A 24620-nucleotide genomic window follows, 5' to 3' on the forward strand; every position below is an offset into this window, starting at 1 on the left:
TTCTTAGACTATAAATTTCAAACAATGTTTTCTACTATGCTGCTACTCATAAGTAACAATTCCAGGAGAGTATGTGTTAACTGAGGAAATACGGTTCAGGTGAAAACCCTTAAAGCCTTTTGTCAAAAAAAAGAAATAGCCACCATAGGGTTTTTTTTCTATCATGATACTATGTGACAGGTCACAGTGTCCCACAAATTCTCCTTAGAAAATCAGAGAATCTTCTTGGAGTTTACTTCCATTTTGACGTGTTTTCACATAAAGACATTTTGCAATGGCAGCTAGAAAATCTAAGACATTCTGTGGCTTTTAAACTCTATAATTGTAATGCATAATAAACAATGACCTTGAATCTTTTAAGGTCCTTCAAATATATGGCCATACCCATGTGGTCTCAACAGGCTGATTAGGTGATTTAACCATCAGAAACTACAGCAGAGATAGATGAAATAGACAAATATCAAGAACATAGGTGGACAGATGCTCTTTACTTCTAGTGTAATTAACATGCATGTCTTTACAGATTTTATATCCACAATCATTTTATGTACTTTCTTAAAAGTTATAAAATATACTTATTCAAGCCACATACCAGATCTCCAGTTAATTTTGTGTTGCTTACATCTAGTAAGCAGTGAAAAATGTTATCTACAGTTTTATTTTATTATATACTTGCTTGTTTTGTCATTTTATGTCCCAAACACTAAGTAGGTGCTTTGGATAACAGGGATGGAATGCTCAGTCCTTGAGCAAAAATTGCTCACAATTGATATTAGAGACAATGATTGAATAAACAGGGTGATATTAAAACACTGCTTAAAGGAGAGAGTTGTCTGTGACCTATAAAAAGAGACATTTAACCAGAGCTGAGAAAAGGGAGGAATGGAAGAGAAGCTTCCTGGAGGAAGTGATGGAGGAGTTGATAGTTAATAATCACAGCACAATGATGTAATTTACCAGAGCACTTTACATTCCTCTTTATAACCTATCTTAGTTGGGCTTCTTTAATGCTAAAAAGTTATAGAAAGGGCCACCTCAAGACTTCTGTAACTGTCAGAGCCTCTACCTGGAATCCTTTCCATTCCCCAACGTGCATTGTTTTCAGATCTAAGACTGTTCAGATATCCTTCTCCATCCAGGGAAGCCTTTCCTCTACTGATTAGATTTTGACATTTTTTTTCTGGAATTTTACCTCCAATCCTTTACTTTATGAAAGTTTTCAGCCTTATTATGAATTATTTGAGTATTTAGTTAATTAACATTTATTTATTTTTCTAGATTATAGGATCCTTAATATAGAAACTACTGGATTCATTACGAAGTACAAAGCTTCTAAATGCACAAAGAACACATAGTGAACACAATAAATCTTAGTATACTTGAAATAATGCTTCAATTAAAGAATGAAAAAATAAAATATGGCAAAATTAGAAGAATCAGGAAAGTTTTCTACAAAAAGATGCATCATAAATAACTTCAAGACCATAGCAAATCATGACAGGTTTGGGGAGCTGCCTCATTTTCTTATGGCTGTGCTTTAGTACAGATACTTAATTATTCAAAAATGTGACTATTTTGTTGATCTTTTCAAAGAACCAGCTCTTGGTTTTATTAATTTTTTCTATTGTTTTTTTGGTCTCTATTTCATTTATTTCTGCTCTGATTTTTATTATTTCCCTTCTTCTACTGATTTTGGGCTTTGTTTGTTCTTCTTTTTCCAGTTCCTTTAGGTGCATTGTTAGATTGTTTATTTGAGATTTTTCTTGTTTGTTGAGATAGGCCTGTATTGCTATAAACTTCCCTCTTAGAACCGCTTTTGCTGTATCCCATAAATTCTGGCATGTCGTTTTTTCATTTTCATTTGTCTCCAGGTTTTTTTTGATTTCTTCTTTGATTTCTTCATTAACCCAGTCGTTGTTCAGTAGCATTTTGTTTAATCTCCATGTATTTGTGGCTTTTCTGATTTTCTTCCTATAGTTGATTTCTAGTTTCATACCGTTGTGGTCAGAAAAGATGCTTGGTATTATTTCAATCTTCTTAAATTTATGGAGACTTGTTTTGTGGCCTAATATGTGATCAATCCTGGAGAACGTTCCATGTGCATTTGAAAAGAACGTGTATTCTTCGGTTTTTGGATGGAATGCTCTGTCTATATCTACTAGGTCCATCTGTTCTAGTGTGTCGTTTAAGGCCAATGTTTCCTTATTGATCTTCTGTTTGGATGATCTATCCGTTGGTGTAAGTGGAGTGTTAAAGTCCCCTACTATTATTGTGTTACTGTCTATTTCTGTTTTTATGTCTGTTAATAATTGCTTTATATATTTAGGTGCACCTACATTGGGTGCGTAGATATTTACAAGTGTTATATCCTCTTGTTGGATTGTTCCCTTGATCATTATGTAATGCCCTTCTTTGTCTCGTTTTACAGTTTTTGTTTTAAAGTCTATTTTGTCTGATATGAGTACTGCTACCCCAGCTTTAGAGCTGGTTCTTTGAAAAGATCAACAAAATAGACAAACCTTTAGCTAGACTCACCAAGAAAAAAAGAGAGAAGGCACAAATAAGTAAAATCAGAAATGAAAGAGGAGAGGTTACAACAGACACCTCAGAAATACAAAAGATTATAAGAGAATACTATGAAAAACTATATGCCAACCAATTCGAAAATCTGGAAGAAATGGATAAATTCTTAGAATCATACAACCTTCCAAAACTGGATCAAGAAGAAGTAGAGAATTTGAATAGACCAATCACCAGTAAGGAGATCGAAACAGTAATCAAAAACCTCCCCAAAAATAAAAGTCCAGGACCAGACGGCTTCCCTGGTGAATTCTACCAAAAATTCAAAGAAGACTTAATACCTATCCTTCTCAAACTCTTCCAAAAAATTGAGGAGGGGGGGAAGCTCCCTAACTCATTCTACGAAGCCAACATTACCCTGATACCAAAACCAGACAAGGACAACACAAAAAAAGAAAATTACAGGCCAATATCACTGATGAACATCGATGCAAAAATCCTCAACAAAATACTAGCAAATCGCATACAACAATACGTTAAAAGATTATACACCATGATCAAGTGGGATTTATTCCAGGTATGCAGGGATGGTTTAACATTCGCAAATCAATCAACGTAATACACCACATTAATAAAATGAAGAACAAAAATCACATGATCATCTCAATAGATGCAGAGAAAGCATTTGACAAGATCCAGCATCCATTTATGATAAAAACTCTGAATAAAATGGGTATAGAAGGAAAGTACCTCAACATAATAAAGACCATATATGAGAAACCCACAGCTAATATCATCCTCAATGGTGAAAAACTGAAAGCTATCCCTCTAAGAACAGGAACCAGACAAGGATGCCCACTGTCACCACTCCTATTTAACATAGTATTGGAAGTCCTAGCCAGAGCAATCAGGCAAGAGAAAGAAATAAAAGGGATCCAAATTGCAAAGGAAGAAGTGAAACTGTCACTATTTGCAGATGACATGATTTTATATATAGAAAACCCTAAAGAATCCACCAGAAAACTTTTAGAAGTAATAAACGAATATGGTAAAGTTGCAGGATACAAAATCAACATACAAAAATCAGTTGCATTTCTGTACACTAACAACGAAGTAGCAGAAAGAGAAATTAAGAATACCATCCCATTTACAATTGCAACAAAAAGAATTAAAATACCTAGGAATAAACTTAACCAAAGAGGTGAAAGATCTGTACACGAAACCTATAAGACATTTCTGGAAGAAATTGAAGAAGACACAAAGAAATGGAAAGATATTCCGTGCTCTTGGATTGGAAGAATTAACATAGTTAAGATGTCCATACTTCCTAAAGCCATCTATAGATTCAATGCAATCCCTATCAAAGTTCCAACAACATTTTTCACAGAAATAGAACAAAGAATCCTAAAATTTATATGGAACAACAAAAGACCCCGAATAGCTAAAGGAATCCCGGGAAAAAAGAACAAAGCTGGAGGTATCACACTCCCTGATTTCAAAATATACTACAAAGCTATAGTAACCAAAACAGCATGGTACTGGCACAAAAACAGACACACAGATCAATGGAATAGAATCGAAAGCCCAGAAATAAACCCACACATCTATGGACAGCTAATCTTTGACAAAGGAGCCAAGAACATACAATGGGGAAAAGAAAGTCTCTTCAACAAATGGTGTTGGGAAAACTGGATAGCCATATGCAAAAAAATGAAAGTAGACTCTTACCTTACACCATACACAAAAATTAACTCCAAATGGATTAAAGACTTGAATGTAAGACCTGAAACTGTGAAAGTTCTAGAAGAAAACATAGGCAGTACGCTCTTCGACATCGGTCTTAGCAACATCTTTTCAAACACCACATCTGACCGGGCAAGAGAAACAATAGAAAAAATAAACAAATGGGACTACATCAAACTAAAAAGCTTCTGCACAGCAAAGGAAACCATCAACAAAACGAAAAGACAACCTAACAATTGGGAGAAGATATTTGCAAACCATACATCTGATAAGGGCTTAATCTCCAAAATATATAAAGAACTCATGCATCTCACCAACAAAAACTACCAACCCAATTAAAAATGGGCAAAAGACCTGAACAGACATTTCTCCAAAGAAGATATACAGATGGCCAACAGACACATGAAAAGATGTTCAAAATCACTAACTATCAGGGAAATGCAAATCAAAACTACAATGAGATATCACCTCACGCCTGTCAGAATGGCTATAATTAACAAGACAGGAAACAACATGTGTTGGAGAGGTTGTGGAGAGAAGGGAACTCTCATACACTGCTGGTGGGAGTGCAAACTGGTGCAGCCACTATGGAAAACAGTATGGAGATTCCTCAAAAAATCAACGATAGAACTACCATATGATCCAGCTATTCCACTGTTGGGTATTTATCCAAAGAACTTGAAAACACCAATTTGCAAAGGTACATGCACCCCTGTGTTCATTGCAGCCTTATTCACAATAGCCAAGACTTGGAAGCAACCTAAGTGCCCATCAAGGGACGAATGGATAAAAAAGCTGTGGTATATATACACAATGGAATACTACTCAGCCATAAGAAACAATGAAATCCAGCCATTTGTGACAACATGGATGGACATTGAGGGCATGATGCAAAGTGAAATAAGTCAGAGAGAGAAGGTCAAATACTGTATGATTTCCTTCATTAAGTAGTAGATAATAACAACAATAAACAAACACATAGGGACAGAGATTGGATTGGTGGTTACCAGAGGGGAAGGGGGGAGGGAGGAGGGTGAAAGGGATAATTGGGTACATGTGTGTGGTGATGGGTTGTAATTAGTATTTTGGTGGTGAACATGATGTAATCTATGCAGAAATAGAAGTACAATGATGTACACTTGAAATTTTTACAATGTTATAAACCAATGTTACTCCAAAAAAAAAAAAAAAAAAAAAGAAAAAAAAGAAAAAAAAAAAAAAAGAAAGAAAAAGGAACAAAAAAAAAAAAAAAAAAAAAAAAGAAGGCTTACTAAGGTAGACTATAGAGACATCATCTGTTAAATATACATTGTTCCAATTTCTCCAAGAAGGAGAACACTTTCAATTCCGGTTAAGTAAAGAATAGTCCTGGTGGATCAGAGAATGGAGTTATCAGTAGAGATGATAATGAGTATTTTAAAATGAAGTTGAATATTCTTCATTTATGACATTAGAGCATTCCTAAAGTTAGAAATATTTTGTTCATTTGTATAATTTGCAAAAAGTTACCGGCAAAGAAGAACAATGTTATTTTTTTCTCAACTGAAAAGGTGAAATTTATGATTGGAAATTCAGCAAATGGTAGAACATCTGCTTTGCAAACTCAGTCCCTTGCTGCTTACTCTTTGACTGGGCTTTTGGCTTCTTTGAAATGTTCTAAAACAGCAATAGCACCTCCATTTTAAAACTTTTTAACATACATTGAATGCTGTCATTCAGGATAAAAAAAAATAGTAAAATAGATATTGAATAAATTCTTCCATCTGTGCAGGAATAGCATGTTCACTTTCTTTTATATTACTCATTTATTAAATGCAAATTTTAAAGTAGATGCATAATTAGCATGATTTTTTATATGCTATTACTATTTTTCTTCTTCTTTTTTTTTTTTGGTGAGGAAGATTGGCCCTGCACTAACATCTGTTGCCAATCTTCCTCTTTTTTTTTGCTTGAGGAAGATTGTCCCTGAGCTAAGATCTGTGACAATTTTCCTCTATTTTTTATGTGAGATGCTGCCCAGCATGGCTTGATGAGCGGTGTGTAGGTCTGCTCCCAGGATCTGAACCCGCAAACCCCAGGCTGCCAAAGCAGAGTACATGAACTTAACCACTACGCCACCAGGCCGGCCCCTACGTTATTACTATTTCTGTAGTGCTTTTTGCCGTAGTTCCTATACACTATCAAAAAACCCTCAAAAATAAGCATGAGAAGACCTAATTTGTTATCAGTTTAGTAATTGCTGTCCAACATTAAACATACGAAGTTAGCAGGCAGATTATGTTGCAACAAATACATTTAAGTAAACTATCATTCTTGAAAAGCCCATCATTTTTGGATGTTAATATTTTTTAATGTTCTACATGTTTTATTCTCACTTGGAGAATCATTATTGCAGTTAGAATCAAGTTTGAAAGTGTGTATCATCCTAACTTGTTCATAGTTTAGCAAAGCTCTTGTTGTTTAATACTGTATTGCATATTTGAAAGTTACTGAGAGTAGATCTTAAAAGTTTTCATCACAAGAAAAACAAATTGTAGCTGTGTATGGTGACAGATGTTAACTAGACTTACTGTGGTGATCATTTCACAACGTATACAAATACTGAATCATTATGTTGTACACCTGAAACTGATATAATGTTATATCTCAATTATATCTTAGTAAAAAAAAATAAGATGCAAAAAAAAAAAAAAAAAAGTGAGAAAATTATGTTTCTCATGTATCATATTATATAATTTTATGAACATGATCATTAAATGTCTCTGAGTGTGTGTGCATGCACATAACATAAATATTTAAAATCATCTTTTATTTTTTAATTTTTCCAGGGCCTCTTTCACATCCTTGTTCCATAGGCTATAAATCAGAGGGTTTAACATAGGAATCATAAGGGTGTAAAACAATGAGGTTATTTTGTCTTGATCTAGGGAGTACAAAGAACTCAGCCTGAAATACGTAAAGAGTATAGTCCCCTGGAAAATGGCCACAGCAGTTAAGTGGGAGGAGCAGGTGGAGAAAGCTTTGAACCTCCCCTCAGCAGAGTGGATCTTCAAGACTGACAGGATAATATAACAATAAGAAATAAGAACTCCTGAAATGGTACTCAGTTCAATAAAGCCAAAAATGGTGAATAATACTAACTGATTGACTTATGTATCAGAGCAGGAAAGGAGGAAAAGTGGTGGTAAATCACAGAAGAAATGATTAATCTCATTTGACTCACAGAAACATAAATGGAATGTTAATGTTGTGTGTATCAAAGCATCTGTCATTCCCACCAGATAAACCCCAGCCATGAGCAGGGAGCACACTCTGCTGGACATGTTGACTGTGTAGAGCAAGGGGTTGCTAATGGCCTTGTACCGATCAAAAGCCATCACGGCCAACAATACGCACTCAGAGTCTGCAAAGGTACAGGAGACGAAGAATTGCAGAGCGCAGCGATAGAAGGAGATTGATTTGTTTTTGGCAAATGAGTCCACCAGCATCTTGGGCCCAATTGCTGAGGAATAGCAAAGGTCACAGAGAGAGAGGTGGCTGAGGAAAAAGTACATTGGTGTGTGCAATTGGGAATCCATTCTAATTAAAATGATCATTCCAAGATTTCCCAAAAGGTTAATGAGATAAACAACCAGAAACGTGGTGAACAGGATCACTTTCATCCCAAGGTTATTGGAAATTTCCAAGAAAATGAATCCATTCAAGGAGGAGCAATTTTCTCTAACCATTCCTCTCTGTTCTCACCTAAATTCATGAGAAAATGATTAAAGAAATGATAGATACGTTTTACCTTTTCTGCACATCCACAAAATACTTGAAAGTCAGAACACAATTTCCTTCTGTAATTGTCTTTTAATACTCAGAAAATTACCCAGTCATGTACCCCGTCTTTAAAGAGGCATTGCTATATGTTTGATAAGGGTAAAAAATAAAGAGATAGACAATGGAAAAATTTTATCTGATCTACACATCATTCACGATGTATGTGATTTTCTACAACTTTTATTTCTCCAGCCTTTAACTTTCTTATCTCTCGCAGCAGATTTAGATGGATTGATATCTCATTCTACATTCAGAATAATATGGAAGAGACAGCAATGTTAGAGGGACCAAGCTGTAAGATGCAGGACTAAGCATTTTCTAAGCCTGAAAATAGTCACATGGACACAAAAAAATGATTACCATTGTTATGTTTCTCAAAAAATATGATTGGCTTAAAAGAATTTGTTAGTTCTAGAAACAATGAGTATCATTAAGTAATAATGATGAAAATCATTATGTTACTGTTCCTGGTCTAAGTTTTCTTTCGTTTTTGTTGAGACATGAAATAAGCATTAAACCTTGTCTCTAGAAATGTTTTATTGATTTGTCATGATACTCATTACCTATCTGTGGAGTTCTCTGGTGCCAAAAGATGAGTCTCTTGACCCGTCAAAGAAAAATGCTAAAAAGAAGTGAAAACAACAGAATGTACCACATACATTTGCATCTCTTTGGTTTTTAAATGGAATTTTAAATAAGAAAATGTAAACAGGATGAGGAACAATAAATGCTTCTGAGATACATGGGCTTCTCTTCCTTGTGTTTGTGTATATTTATGTGTGTTATGTGTTTGTATGTATATATATCTCTGTTGATATATGAGAATAGGAATGTTGGTGATTGTTTTTTCTTTTAAGAGTTCAGTCAATACGGCATGCCGTTCACATGGAGTAGAGTTTGCACGTCACTATTTGTAATGTGGTAACTAAATTATTTCTGAAAGGAAACAAAAAAACTTAAATTCATGTACATACTTCCCCAGTGACAAGAGGTTCTTCTGTGAACCTAGATTAAAATAAAATCATTAAAATGCTGTTTTGTGGATGCTTATAATTTCAGTCAGTTCAGTTCTGAGAAGAAAATACAAATTTTTGACAATAGATTGCCAAGTTTATTAAGCTGTGTAAGCAAGTGTAAAATCACTCATTTACAAATTTCTCATTTTTTTTCAAAAATCTCAAAAATTTCCTCTATATTTCTTAAATTTGGAGACTCAGGAACCTACCTGAGATGAGCAGGTCTTTCTTTACTTGCTACTGGTGGCTGAAAAGTATGCAGATGGCATTTTATTTTAGCAGGTAGCATTTGGGACTTAAATCTCTGAAGCTGCCAGCCTCAGGCTTCAGTGTATGCTAATGTGTGATTAATTATATTTCTTCTTCTGTATTTTCCCCTGTGAGTACAGCAATAACTTTAACAAAGACTGAGGCTTATTTCTTCACTATTGTCAACATGTTGACCTGATAGTAAGAGAACTGCAAATTACTGTCATGTTGAGATTCACATTTACACTGAATCTGCACCTTCTGTCTGCAGTCAAAGTAGAAATCCAATAAAATACAAAAAGATTCCCTCCTTAATAACTTCCATCTCCTTTCTATTTTTCATTTTGTCTTTTATTTTTGAAACATTCTCCTTCACCACTTCATTTAGGAATATTACTATTCTTTGATGATACTATTTTTTGTGTGTGTGTGTGAGGAAGATTAGCCCTAAGCTAACATCCGATGCCAATCCTCCTCTTTTTTTGCTGAGGAAGATTGGCCCTGGGCTAACATCTGTGCCCATCTTCCTCTACTTTATATAGGACGCCACCACAGCATGGCTTGCCAAGGGGTGTGCTGGTGCACGCCCGGGATCCAAACCTGCGAAACCCGGGCCACCGAAGCGGAGCACGCCCTTAACTGCTGTGCCCCCGGGCCGGCCCCTGATGATACTATTTTTATTGAGACATAATTTTCTATACTATAAAATTTGCCCTTTCCATGTATGCACTTCTTTTTTGTATATTCACAAAGTTGTGCAGCCATCACGACTACCTAATTCGAGGACATTTGTTGTCACCCCAATAAGTAACTCACACTCATTAGCAGGCACTTCCCCTTCTGGCCTCCCCCCTACTCCTGGCAGCCACTAATCTACTTTCTGACTAAATGTGATTGCTTATACTGGATATCTCATGTCTTGGCGCTATGCAATATGTGGCGTTTTTTGTAGTTGTTGGGCTTCTTGTACTTAGCGTAGTGATTTCAAGGTTCGTCTATGTTCTAGCATTTTCAGAATTTCCTTTTTTTATGGCTGAATAATACTTCATTTTATGGATATGGCACATTATCCATTCATCCGTTAATGGTCATTTCGGTTCTCTCTACTTTTTGGCTGTTATGAATAACGATGCTTAAACATTTATGTCAATGGAAGCTGTAAAGGTCACTTTCTTCAGCAAGTATTGTCTTATTCCCATGCCCCAAATACATGTCATCCATCCACACTTGATTGATTTTATGACTCTATCACATTCTCTACACTTAGTATACTCTATTGTGAATTATGTTTATTTTATTCATATAAAAATCTCTATTACATTTAAGGCTTTATAAATAAATGCAGTGTTTGACCTTTATATTCCCCAAAGTCCTTAGAACAAGGATTTGCAAAGGTCATTGTTCCATAAATATTGATTGTTAAATATTTTAGGTTACTGGAAGTGGAGGCTGGTATACAAATAGAAATACAATAGCTTTGGGAATTTTTTTCTACTAATATAGTTCACATGTTCAAGGATGATTCATTTAAAAATTTTTGCATGGATAATCATTTTCCCAAGAATAAATTCAATCTGCTACTATCCATACTAGTTCTTTAAGAAACTTATAATAGTTGTAAGTTTAAATTTCATATCCTCCTCAAATACTCCCCATGAGACAACAATGGAATTCCCCCTACTTCTTGAACCTTGAGTATACATCTTGGAATCTGGTGTCACTGGGCTACTTCCCAAGGTCCCAGAGCTAACTGTGCTTTCACAAAGACAATAATGATTGAAATGCTTATCACTCTTCCTTCTACATGGGTGCTGTTCTACTGCTGCTTCATTCAGTGGCTTTGCAATTACGTGCAAAACAAAGAATAAAAAGCTTACACATATACTCATGTGTTTACGTAGAGTGTTGAAAACTATTAATAAAATAATCCAGAATGAGAAATCTCAGAGTTCTAGAATGGGCTAATGATATTTTGGGCAGATTAAAGATGACTGCACACATCTTCGTACATTTTCCTTGGAGACACAGTGCCTATATATCCTCCTGTTGACTTTTTGCTGTTCCTTGACTGCTTTGACTAACAGAAATAGGCAGAAATACTGTATATCACTTCTGAGTCTAGCTTTTAAAAAGATAGTCATTGAAAGCCATGAGCTGCCGTGTAGAAAGCCCAGCTATCCTTCTGGATAAACTATGTGACAGGCTCTGAGACTACATGGAGAGCGAAGGGGGCCAACTGAGTTGATCTTTCTAGGCAGTCTCACCCTGGTGGCAGTTATGAGAGCCCCTATAGCCTGACCCAACTTGGCGCTGAATACTTTATTGTGACCTCAGTTCACATGAGGAAGAACAGAATAATTGACCAGTGGTCATTGTTTTAAGCCATGTAATGTTTACATAGCAAAAGATAACTAGAATAGTGTAGAGATACTATAACCAGAGAGAAACTTTATTTCAGGAACATTTATTTTTACTATTATGTACTGTTTCATATATATTCTGTAAAAAATATATATATATTTATATATTCTGTAAAAAGAAAAAAATGTATATATTCAATATATATTCTGTAAAAAGAAATAAAAAGAAGCTTGTTTCTAGACTCAATTCTTTAACTATATCTTAGTCTTTGAGATAAGACATAAGAACACCATCCAAATTCTCTATTTCTAAGTTTCCTTAGCAGAAATAATTGGTCTAGATAATTCACAAGAAAATTCCAGTATAGAAAAGCTATGAAGCAATCCCAAAAGCAAAGCATGAAAGTATAACATATTCAGAAATAAGTACCTAAAAATCAATTCTAAATTGCATTAATCGTGAGCATAGGCGTGGTTTGCAGGAATACCTGGATTCCATTAACAATCCTTAGAAATGGACAATGGGAAAAGGTGTACTCATCTTACACCTGTAGTGCATCTTCACGATTAGAATGATGATTGATTCACAAGTATTAGAATTATCAAAATTCATCGTATAGTTTCCTCTCTTTTTAGTGAGGCAAAAACAAGATATTTTTATAAATAAGAATTGATGATGTATATATGTTCCCTTAACAATCATTTCATTAGCTCTCTTCAGTAAACCAGTGATACCACAATGACAATTCAGAGATATTTTATATTCAGGAAGTAAACTACTACCTTGAGGAAGAGTTGGAGATAAAGGATTGTCCCCACAACATCGTTTTGCATATGGTATGGTGATTTTATCATTTGATATTAGAAGAAAAATAATGTCAGTAAGCCACGTCATTTACTCACCAGGAACAAAATGCATGTATGTGTACATATGCACTCATCCTACGTACATTGGTGTGTGTTTTTCTGTATGCATAGACACACATGTTGAATTGAGATGGAAGAAGATTGGGTTGTATTAGTTTTGGTATGCTGTTTATGCAACTGTTACAGTATTCCTTCAATTCTGCTTAATAGTTGGCAAGAGTAATGTTTATAGCCAATTCTATATCATACATACACACAAACACACGCATGCACACAAACATACACAAGCACACACGCACACGCACTTATGGAACAATATATATATATTGTTCCATGTATGTGTCTATGTTTATATGTGCAGATGAAAAAGAAAAACTTTTGCTAAAATGTAGCAGAAAAAATCAGTAAGAAGTTATATTAGTGTTTCTTACCATATAAGAAAGGAGCTTCTTGAATTAAAATCAGACATGGCTTATGGCCATAATTTAATGCATAATAATTGCTTTTAAAATTTGTAAACCTGCATAAAGCACAGTATCATCATAAAATACTATTCTGAGTTCACATCTTTCTTATAAAACTATTACATATCTTTTTTTAACTGGAGAAAAGTCTACTTGAACAGAAAATGACTAATACTGAGTTTTATTCATTACAACTGAACACTTGAACATTATTAACAGTTGTGTGAAAAGAAAATGATGTGGAAGGTGGCAGCATTGCACAATTCCAGGGAGTAAACAGAAAAAAAAAAATTGTTGCCCCTGAAATTGTGCAACATGACAACCCTCAGGGACACTCTCTGTATTGGCCACGCCCTGAGTGATATTCATAACAGATGAGTCAAGACAGTCCGCTTCAAAGGACAGATTGCTATGCATTCATTGAATGTCTACAGTTGATGGATACTTCAATATAATGTGTAATAATCATGCACATCAGCTGTATTTCTGAGTCCTAATGCAGTTAATTTAATTGCCACTAAGCCAGTAAATGCAAAGCTTGAGGGAGGAGAAAGTAAGATGTGTAGGGATGTACTAGTTCATGGTCTAGGGCACTCCAGGTTCTTTTCTGTTTATTCAAAACCTCCCCTGGGAGTTAGCAGGGACACAGGATTTCTTCTTCTGGTTGGTTGCATCTGTTTGTTTCTTTTGTTAGTTTGTTGTTGTTTTCCTCTCTTGCTTTCTGTAAAGCTAGAACACTCATCTGGCTAAAATCAGTAAACTTAATACACTTTTAAATTTGGAAAATGATTCTTAGTCATAATTTTTAATGCCTTTACATATTTCATTGTTATTCTTTATGTGATGTCCCCAATACTAAGATACCAAATGTACTTCTGTGGGAGATATTGTTGATGAAGAGCTCAAGCCGTATAACTAATTGTTAATAGTTATATATCATTGAAACTCAAAAGACTGAGGCATTTGTGTTATCCAAGATGTTTGCGATCACTGTTTACTTCTCTGGTACATATTTTGAGGAGGTAGAATTTTCCTTGGTGCTTTCTTCTGAGTCCTTTCAAATTAATTTCCCCCCAGTTGCTTTCCTGTCTTCAGGGACATCAAAATCCCTCGGGTTACATTTTGTTCAAGCAGGATGTAGCTTTAGCTTCTTACACAGGGCTGCTCTTCCAGACCATGTAGACTAAATCCCCTTCAATCTACCCCCTCCCAATGCTGTAAACCTGAGTTTGTGAAGGTACATTATTATTAGAAATTGGATAACTTAATTTAACTCTCAAATGGATCCGTTTCACTAAGAATGGAGTTCTTAAATAATTGAAAAAAAATCTTTAGGGGAAATTTTATACATCAGATGCAAGCAAGTGAGAAAAATATATATCTAAGAGTTTCTGGGTGACACTAAAACAATACTATGCAGGCATGTGCCTACCTAGAAGATCACATTCTTCAGAAAATAGTTGTCTGTCCCTGAAACATTATTGTAACACAGATTTTATTTCATGATGTTGGAACCAAAACATTCTGATTCCCTGCTGCTGGAGGAATGACTAGAAGTCCCTGTGGGTAGATGAGACATTGTTGTTATGCAAGTAAGGCAGCACTTTTAGTAACATGAAGATTAACTATGTACTGAGGTATTCAACGAAATTGTGCACTGTGTTAATTTCACAAATATATTATGAACACTTATCATGTACAGGGAACTGCTAAATTAAAAAAAAATAAACCTTGTCATTGCTTACAACGTGATAGTGAATATACTCCGTTTTGGGGAAATCTGGTTAAAGTATAATATACGTGTGGAAAACTTTCATTTAAGAAAGTATACTGCAACTAAATTTTCAGAGATGAAAAGATCCCCTCACTCAACCAGGCCCCCCAAAATATTACTAGCATCTTACAAACCATTCCCACACCCATCACAAATTGATGTCCAATATGATAGGTTAGTTTTCATGTTTTTGAGATATGTAGGAGTACAATCATACAGTTTTATGCTTTTTTGTCTTGCTCATTTTACTCAACATTATGTTTGTTAGATTTCTCCATGTTGTCGCACGTGGAGATTGTTCATTCATCCCATTGCTGTGTAGTTTTCCAAAGTACAAAATTACCATAAAGTTGTTTATCTAATTTAAAACAGTGATCAGCAAACTATGGTGCATAAAGTTTTATTGGTCTTAGGACACACCATTTTATTTATATATGGTCAATTTTTTTGTGTGTATGTGATACAAGAAAAATCCTGAGTGATTATGAAAAAGAGTTTATGGCCTGAAAACTCTAAAATATTCACTACTTAACACTTTAAGGAAAAATTTGTCAACTCTTCATCTGCTGTGTTGATAAAAATTTGAGTTTTCAGTTTCATGCTATTGTAAATAAGGCGATGGTAAAGATAATTGTACATATCTTTGGGTAGACAGATTAACTCATTTCCCTTGGATACAAATCTAGGAATAGAATTTTGAAGTCAAGAACATTTATATGTCTAGATTTAGTAGATCCTTTCATACAGGTTTACGAAGCAAAATGCCAATTCTCATTTCTATTCCAAATGTGTAAGAGCAACAGCTGTTCCACATCCTCACCCATATGTGATATTAACATTGTTTTCATTTTAGCAAATCTGTAGTTGAGTCATAATACTACATTCAGGTACTTATTTTCATTTCCCTGAATACCAATAAAGTTGGATATGCACTTCCTTGAAGTGTCTATGGATTTCTGAATTCAAGTAACAGGCCACTAAAAAGGGGCATATTTAACTATTTAGTCTTCTGAAATTCGTGCTATCTAGCTGGCTTCATTGTCAGCACTATTTCAGATTAAGACAGCCTAGAGGTGAAATGCAATTATTTTGTATTAAGAAGAAGTGGCTCATCTTTTTTTCTTTTTCAAAACATTTCCAGTACTGGGGGCTGGGAATCTACACAGCTGTAGATTCATATTTTATTGAGACAGATTGTATCAGCTGGAAAGGACCTTAGAGCTAATCTAGGAGAAGGCCCTATTTTACACAAGAATAACCTGTGTATAGAAAGAAAAAACGACATGTTAAACACCACTGTGATTTAGAGTTGCATTGTTAGCTGGTTCATAGCATGTTTTTAGAAAGAGATATATCCAGGGAGGTTAAAAATTTCCACCTCTCGCTATAACACCAGACTTCTCACTTATTGGATTATTGAACATTATTACTACTCTGTTTCTAAAAAATACAGTTACACAGCGTATTCCCACAAGGTATCTGTCTGTTCTCCGTGTTAGACATATAACCAAACCTACCTTTCCTATGTCATACTTATGTTTAAAGATTCAGTGGCAAGGATGAAAGAAGGAGTCAAGATATAAAACTCACTAGACACACTTATTGATCACGTTGTATTTGTACAATGATATTTGCCATCAGTCATTGGTGGATGTCTGAGAAAAATGTGATGTAGAAAGACTAAGAAGGGAAGGGAACGATGATGATTACATTTTGCAGGGTACACTCATTAATTGAGTCAATAGGTGTTTTTCAATGGCATCCTATAGCTGAGTATTGTAAATTGAAAAGTCGAAATATTGGAGAACAAGACAGACAAGGGATTTGCATTTATGAAACTTTGAGGGAGGACAGGAGTTTTTTATTTATTCTTAGTTATTAATTTACTACTTATAAACTTCTAAGTGGTATGATGGAATATTTATAAGGTGATACTAGTACAAAGGAAATAAACAAATAAACCGAATGTAACCCACTAATACTTACTTTGACTAAGCAAGTTTATTAAACCATTGGTTTAAAAAAATATTGGAACCTTGGAATCTTAGAAGGGTAAGTTGAATTGACAAGGGGGAAAGGGTTGCTCTGCCCGTGATACCTCACTGGGACATACCTATGAGTAGAGAAGGGAGGTATAAAAAGACCCTCTTTGCAAAATAGCAAAATTATTCTGTTACTATTTTCCCTTAGCTTGGAGACAAGGATGAGATCAATAATAAAGGCTCTCTACACTCAATTTAGGCACAATGATAATGAATAAAAAATATCTAAAAGGTATATTGGTGAGACTACAGGAAACTATGTCAAAGTATCTGAATTTGAGCTCTCAGAATCTTTAAAAATATTTTTTGGTGAAAACACAATTTCACTCAGAAGATAATTTAGTGCCGATTGCTTTTTTCAGGGCACTTTTCACATCATTATTCCTTAAGCTGTAGATCAGTGGGTTTAACATAGGGATGATGACTGTGTAGAAAACAGAAACCATTTTGTCCGTGTCCATAGAGTAACTCGAACTGGGTCGCAAATAAGTGAACAGGAGTGTGCCGTGAAATATAGCCACCGTGGTTAAGTGGGAGGTGCATGTAGAGAAGGCTCTGCGTCTTCCCTCAGCTGAGTTCATTCTAAGGATGGTGGTTATGATGTAGCTGTAGGACAGGAGGACAGTAATGATGCTGCAGCCCAGAACACAGCTACCAAAAGCAAACAACACTATCTCATTGATGGCTGTGTCTGAGGTGGACAGGGCTAGTAAGGGTGGGATGTCACAGAAAAAGTGATTGAGGATATTGGAATTACAGAATGACAATTGAAATGTGCAACAAGTGTGGATTACTGAATCAACCAAACCTTCAATGTAGACAATGGCTACCAGCTGGGTACAGACTCTCCTGGACATGGCAATTGTATAAATAAGTGGATTGCAAATGGCTACATAACGGTCATACGCCATGACAGCCAACATGAGACATTCCATATTTGCAAAGGCCCCAGAAAAATACTGCTGAATGGCACATAAATTAAATGGAATTCTCTTTTGCTCAGATAAGAAATCAGTCAGCATCTTGGGAGTGACAGTAGAAGAGTAGCCAACATCACAGAATGACAGATTGCTCAGGAAATAATACATGGGCGTGTGGAGTCTGGGCTCCATCTTTATCAGCAGGATCATCCCCAGATTGGCAATCACAGTGACGCCATAAACCAGCAGAAAGAGCACAAAGAGCCCCTGCTGCACCTCCTGTCTGTCAGAAAGTCCCAGGAGCATGAAGTCAGTGAATACAGTGCAGTTCTCAACAGCCATCACTCGGCTCTGGAAATCCCTGGTTGTGAAAGAAGGAAACGGAAGTGGAGGGTAGCATCATCTTACTATCTTAACAATTAAACTGCCAGTTCTTTCTCTTTTTCAGTAATTAGAAAGATAGACAATGGTAAGTCTGCTTTAGGTAAACAGATGTCCTGGAAACATACAATTACATATAAATTGATAAAATGATAAGAATAATACCCTTTACCTTTGTACAGCACTGTAGAGAGTTTGTAGGACACTTTCATCCAAATTAAACATGTAATTTCTACACCAACCTATGTAGTATTTATGATGATTTCTGCTACTTCTAGCTTATAGATTAAGAACTTGAACTCCTCAGAGTTGTGGCAATAGTTCTTACAATTTGTTGGCCTAGGTAACTCACATCTTATTACATGGTATTTTTTGTTTTCAATGTTCTAGAAATTTGATATCCTGGAATAGAGAAACACAGTTAAGTGATAGATGCAGGTAATGAAATATTTCTTTGTTTTTCCCTCATCACCCAAAATTGTGGAGCAGCAGAGTTGTGGCAGCTTCCTGGATATTACACATCCCCCCTTCCCCATTAACCCCTTAGATTCTATCCAGCCTCAATTAACAAGGGATAGAGATAATCTGCGATCCAAGACCCTCTGGAGCAGGGAGGGTGGGGGTTGCTAGAGAAGGGTTTCTACGAGTGATGCACTAGAGTGCACACACAGGAATATGCCAGGGCTGAGCAGGCTGCCTCTGACAGCTGCTGTGGCTCAGGGGAGGTTATGAAGAATCTTTGGGACCTAATTGTAGAGATGCCGGTAGCACAGATGACAGAGAGGCAAGCAAGGGAGTGTGGTTATTGTGTGAGTCCCTCTGTCCTAATTGACTAGAATCCACATGATCTTTTCACCAGCAGGTCAGATGTGTAAGACATGTGATAAAGTCCTCATGTGTCCACAGTCCCACCATATCAGAGAGTATGAACTGTGCCCCATCCCAACTCTAAAAACTGTAATAATGTTTTATTGTTTTCTTTGTTCCCTATTTCTCTTGAGTTACTCTGAAATCTGTCTGATTTGGTTTACACGAATTGGTGGTCTTTGGGAGGCTAAGTGAATTCTATGTCCCACTGTTAGATTTACCCGAACCAATTATGTTATATGTAATGTGATCCGTGACATCCTCTGTTCTGCGAGAATATAAGAAAAGCTGATTTGAAGGCAGATGAAGGACAGAAATAGAACTAGTGATCTAGTGAAAAGATCTAGTGATCAATGTGTAGGTCTCCAAAAACTTGGTCTAAACTCATTAAAATATGTGTCCCTGTATATACATCTTTAAGCAAATATTTTCCTTAAAAATAAAAATATTTTAAAGTAATAAAAGTGCAGGTAAGAAATTTAAAACAATAAAAAATTTCTAATCAACTCCATAATCCATGATTGCAAATTATTGTAAGCCCTGCTATCTATATATAAATGTTTTAAAAATAAATAAATAGATCAATTGAAATAGTTTATATAAAAGTTGTATTATACTTCATATCTTCCTTTGGTTTTATTACATACTTTCAGTCGAAAAAGGATAAAAGGACTAAAGAAATCTAAAATATAAATGAGAGAAACCACAAAAAATATTAGTACCTGATCCAGAACTGCTGACTGCTTTGTTGCATGCAGTTCTGTCTGTAGGAGGGTTCAGCGTTGTCTCCTGACTGCCCTGGATTATTTATCTCTGTGTCTGGTCCCTGGGTATTGAGTACTTGTTCTCTGAGGAATAAGTGACAGAGATAATAATGTGGTTTATCATCTGATATTTCATACAGGCTGGGTGATTGAGAAAAATACAGACCTTTTTAAAAATTTTCCCTGTTATTACTATCCACCTTTCTGCCCAATATTGTACCTAAATACCCATAGTAAATGAATGTAGTCAAAGAGAATCCTTATTTCCAGTTCACCAGTTCCTATAGGCATTTTCTTTAATTTCCATAATTTATAAAATGAATGCACTCCCACTCACACTCACACACTTGCACAGATAAACATACACAAACACTCTCTCATTAAACACATTTACAAATAATAATTTTTGTAAAGACAGAAAAAACTAGTGATAATCACACTGCCTAGGGACAATTAACTTTTAAACTACAAAGATGTCAGAGTACACACACTTTAAATATGTAAATAAGTATTATGAATAGATGTAATATTCCTTTCTATGAATGTATATTAATTGATTCAATCTATACTCTGTTAATGGCCACTTGGCTTATATACAATTATTTGTATCATATAAACTCCGATATGAGTAAAATTTTCCACACATAATTTACCATAGCCAAAATTTTCTTTAAAATAAATTCTAAGAAATGATCTTTAAGAGGAAAGAGATTCTGGGCCGGTCTGGTGGCGTAGTGGTTAAGTGCGCGCACTCTGCTTCTGCGGGCCGAGGTTCAGATCCCGGGCGCGCACCAACACACTGCTTGTCAAGCCATGCTGCGACAGCGTCCCATATAAAGTAGAGGAAGATGGGCACGCATGTTAGCCCAGGGCCAGTATTCCTCAGCAAAAAGAGGAGGATTGGCAACAGATGTTAGCTCAGTGCTAATCTTCCTCACAAAAAACAAAGAGGAAAGAGGTTTGATTTTAAATAAAGGCAATTTGGCATTTTTATCAGAGATTTTGTATTGTCTAATTATCACAACATATTATCATATATTTTGTGTATTATCACATATGTCCTGACCTTCCTCTAATAACCTTATAATGTTACACGGAAATTGAAAACGAGCGGTGATAAAAACTTCTATAGGTCCATGGACACTGTTTCATTGAATCCATAGAAATTGCTCAGACTAGATTCCTGAATATAGGGCAATGAAACAAATTTGACTGAAAAGATAATTCTCTCAAGTACTCTAATGGAATGTTATGGTGAGTTTATGTTAAAGTGACATTTGAAAATGCACAAAATGAACGACCTATAGACTCCTATATTTCTGAGAGACCATTCAAGTCCAGCTTCTACACCAAGGCAGGATCCCAACAGTGACTGAGGACAGAAGGGAGCAAACAGGAAGAGTTGCTACACTGGGAGCTGCTCTGTTTTACTCATATCAGCTGGGCACTTGCACGTTATTAATTTGGTGTGAAGTGGAAGTGATGCACCATCCCAGGCATCAAATAGAAAATAAAGAAATTGGTGTCCCTTGACGTTGTGCAACCTGGCCGCTTAGGGGGATAGTCTCTGTGTTGCCCATTTATTGAGTAATATTTTATCACGTGTGGGAATCATTGCTGCACAAGCAGAGGTTGCTGTGTGTTCTTTAAATGCCTACAGTCAATGCTCCAAAAACTGTAGAATAATCGTGCACATTAGCTGTACATCTTCAGTCTTAATACAGTTAATTTAATTGCCACAAATACATAAATGAAAAATGTGTGTAAACAGACAACGATAAAAATAAGATATGCAAGGCACGCACTATACATTCTAATATCTCTAGTGGTTTTGCATTTCTTCTGAAACATCACCTGGAGTAAACAGAAACATTGGCAGTTATTTTTGTTTACTTGTTTGTTTTGTTTATTGTTAAGGAGTTTCTCCCTACTTTTAAGAAAGCTGGAATACTCTTCAGCCAAACCTCATTTAAATTAATATCTTTTTAATTTTTTGTAAACTGATTTTAGTCGCAAACTTGAATGCCTTTTCACAATGTATTGCTATTCTTTGTGTGAAGATCCCAACACTAAAATTCCAATGTACTCCTGTGGGAGATATTGTTGAGGCAAATCTCAAACCACCAAAGTACTTGCTAGTAATTTTCCACCAGATAAATTCAAGAAAATGATATATTTTTTATACCTAAGAGCTTTACTACCATTCTCTACTTCTCTGGTGCATATTTGAAGGAGGTGGAGTCGTCCTTGGTCACCTCCTTCTGATCCCTTTTCATACTCATTTTCCCTCAGGTGTGTCCTGTCTCCAGGGATGTCAAATTCCTCAGGATACACACTGTTTAAGCAGGATCCAAACCTAAATCTTCATAAACATGGCAGTCCCTCCTGATCATGTAGTCTAACTCCCACTCCCCATTAAAGCCTGAACACAGGTAACACTATCTTGCTGAAAATTGGATAGTTTAAATTATTTCCCCAAGAGTTTGTGTTTTAATAGAATGGCTTCCTTTACGGGAGGAAATCACTTATGGTAGAATTAAGACATCACAGACAACAAGTGAGAAAAAACATCTGTATGTACATGGCTTTCCTGGTGTCATTGGTGCCCCTAAACATAAGCATAAGCAATATTACATAAGCAACTGCCTACTTATAAACTTCTTCCAGAAGACAGTTGTCTGGCCCTGAAGCATGAGCCATATCAAATAAGTTCAGGGCGTGATAATGTTACCAAGGAGAACCAGCTTCACTAAGTCTTTCTCTTTCAGGGTCAAAATTGACTTTACTGGAGCCATTTAAACATGGAGTCAAAGCTACCTTTCTTAAGAAATTGCCTGCTGTCTTGAACCTGGACAGAGCTAAACCTTTGGATTGGGCCACAACAGCAATTATTTTACAAGCAATTGTTTGAGATTTCAGCAGAAGAATGAACAACTTGTTCACAAAGATTGATGATTTTGGACCTTCTGAAGATAAAATCAGTAGTCAACCAATGTTTAGCCAAGACTAGCTTCTGGCCCCACCTCCAACTGAAATTCTTTGTAATACAACTTTCCTTTTTTGCCTTTAAAAGTCCCTGAATTTTACTTTCTAGTGGGACACTATTTGAGTTTCTACCTGAATCTGTGCTCCCTGAGCTGCAATTCTTTGCTCCCAAATAAATGCTTTGCCTCTTAAACTGGTTTCTATTTTTGTAGGTTGGTCAGGAAACAAGAAAAGTAGGACCTGTGGGTTGCTAACAACATCTCTGTTCTATAAACAAGGTAGCAGTTTTTGGTAACATAAAGGATACTCATTGAATAAAATATTCTATGAATGTTGTATGCTTTATTAATTTTAAAAGAATATCTTGAAAATGTGCTATATAAAAGAAGTTGTTAGAGATTTAAAAATTAATGATGAAATCCTGCAGCTGTCTACAGTCTGATAGTAAATAGTATTTATTTTTAGAAATCCATCTAAAGTTATGTTCTTTTTAAGGAAGGGGAATTTTTGAAAATTAAAACATCGCTGCATCCAAACCCTGACCAAAAAACAGAACACAATGAGCATTGCAGAGACTGTCCGTGGGCCTTAACAAAAATTGTTGTCCAATATCATAAATGATTCTGTATATTTTTTAAAAACTATATAGAAGTGAAATCATTCAGTTTTTATCCTTTCATGTCCGAACTCTTTCATTCAATATTATGTGTATGAGATTCCTCCATGCTGTTCATATTGTGACAGTTCATTTGTTTTGCTGTATAGTATTCCGATGAACACACTATAAATTATTTGTCAAATTCCAAATAATGTTCCATTCACCATTTTTTGCACAAGCTTTGGGTTTACATACTCACTCACCTGTTGGATATAAAACTAGGAATGGACCTTCAGGGCCAGCTATAATAGATACTGCCATATAGTTTTCCAAAGCTAAATGTCAGTTCTGGCTTCTACTGTCAACATGTGAGAGCTGTAGTTGTTCCACATCCACACAAGTACTTTATATTAATATTGTGAATCTTTTTAATTTTAGTTACTCTTTCGATGACTCATGGTACTTCACTATAGTTTCTTTTTTTTTAATGAGGAAGATCAGCCCTGAGCTAACATCCATGCCAATCCTCCTCTTTTTGCTGAGGAAGACCCGCTCTGAGCTAACATCTATGGGAAATCCTCCTCCTTTTTTTTCCCCAAAGCCCCAGTAGATAGTTGTATGTCATAGTTGCACATCCTTCTAGTTGCTGTATGTGGGATGCTGCCTCAGCATGGCCGGAGAAACAGTGCATCGGTGCGCGCCCGGGATCTGAATCTGGGCCGCCAGCAGTGGACCGCGCGCACTTAACCGCCAAGCCTCAGGGCCAGCCCCTTCACTGTAGTTTTAATTTTTATTTTCCTGAACCCTGGTAAAGTGCATAACCATTTCTGTGAAGTGTCTATTAAAAGTCTGAATGTAGAATGTGAGGTGTTAGAAGAGCTGTGTTTAAAAGCATTTCCTCTTCCACAACTCATACTCTGTAGCTGATATCTCTATTGCCATTCAGATCAAATCAACCTAGAGATACAATGCAATTCTTTTGTACGAAAACAAAATCCCTCTTTGTTTAGTTTGTTTGTTTTTAAATGTCTCCAATAGTGGGGATAGGTTTATACAGCAGTAGAATCATAGATAGATGACTAGTGGCAACTGGAAATGACCTTAGAGATACTGTAGTGTGAGGCCCTCCTTTGCAGAAGAGGGGGGCTGAAGTATAGTGAGGAAGAGTGATTTGTGAAACATCACAGTACTTGGAGTTGCACTGGATGCTTGATTCATAGCATATTTCTGGAAAGGTGTTTCCAGAGA

General features: G+C 35.8%; 2 protein-coding genes across 2 annotated transcripts; both read right to left on the reverse strand.

The window, feature by feature from the left end:
* Positions 1-7064: 7064 nt before the first annotated feature.
* LOC101391717 (olfactory receptor 5W2-like) lies at positions 7065-8009 on the reverse strand. The gene is given in 1 exon segment (XM_087423275.1): positions 7065-8009. A coding segment is annotated over 1 exon segment (927 nt). The 5' UTR covers positions 7992-8009.
* Positions 8010-17180: 9171 nt separating this feature from the next.
* On the reverse strand, positions 17181-18119 carry LOC101392250 (olfactory receptor 5AP2-like). Its single transcript, XM_004443832.3, has one exon. It carries the CDS (start codon positions 18117-18119, stop codon positions 17181-17183), a length of 939 nt encoding a protein of 312 aa, XP_004443889.1.
* Between the last annotated feature and the right edge of the window lie 6501 nt (positions 18120-24620).

This window comes from Ceratotherium simum, chromosome 34, assembly GCF_057802395.1.
Source record: "Ceratotherium simum simum isolate JZ-2026a chromosome 34, ASM5780239v1, whole genome shotgun sequence".
Lineage (NCBI taxonomy): Eukaryota > Metazoa > Chordata > Mammalia > Perissodactyla > Rhinocerotidae > Ceratotherium > Ceratotherium simum.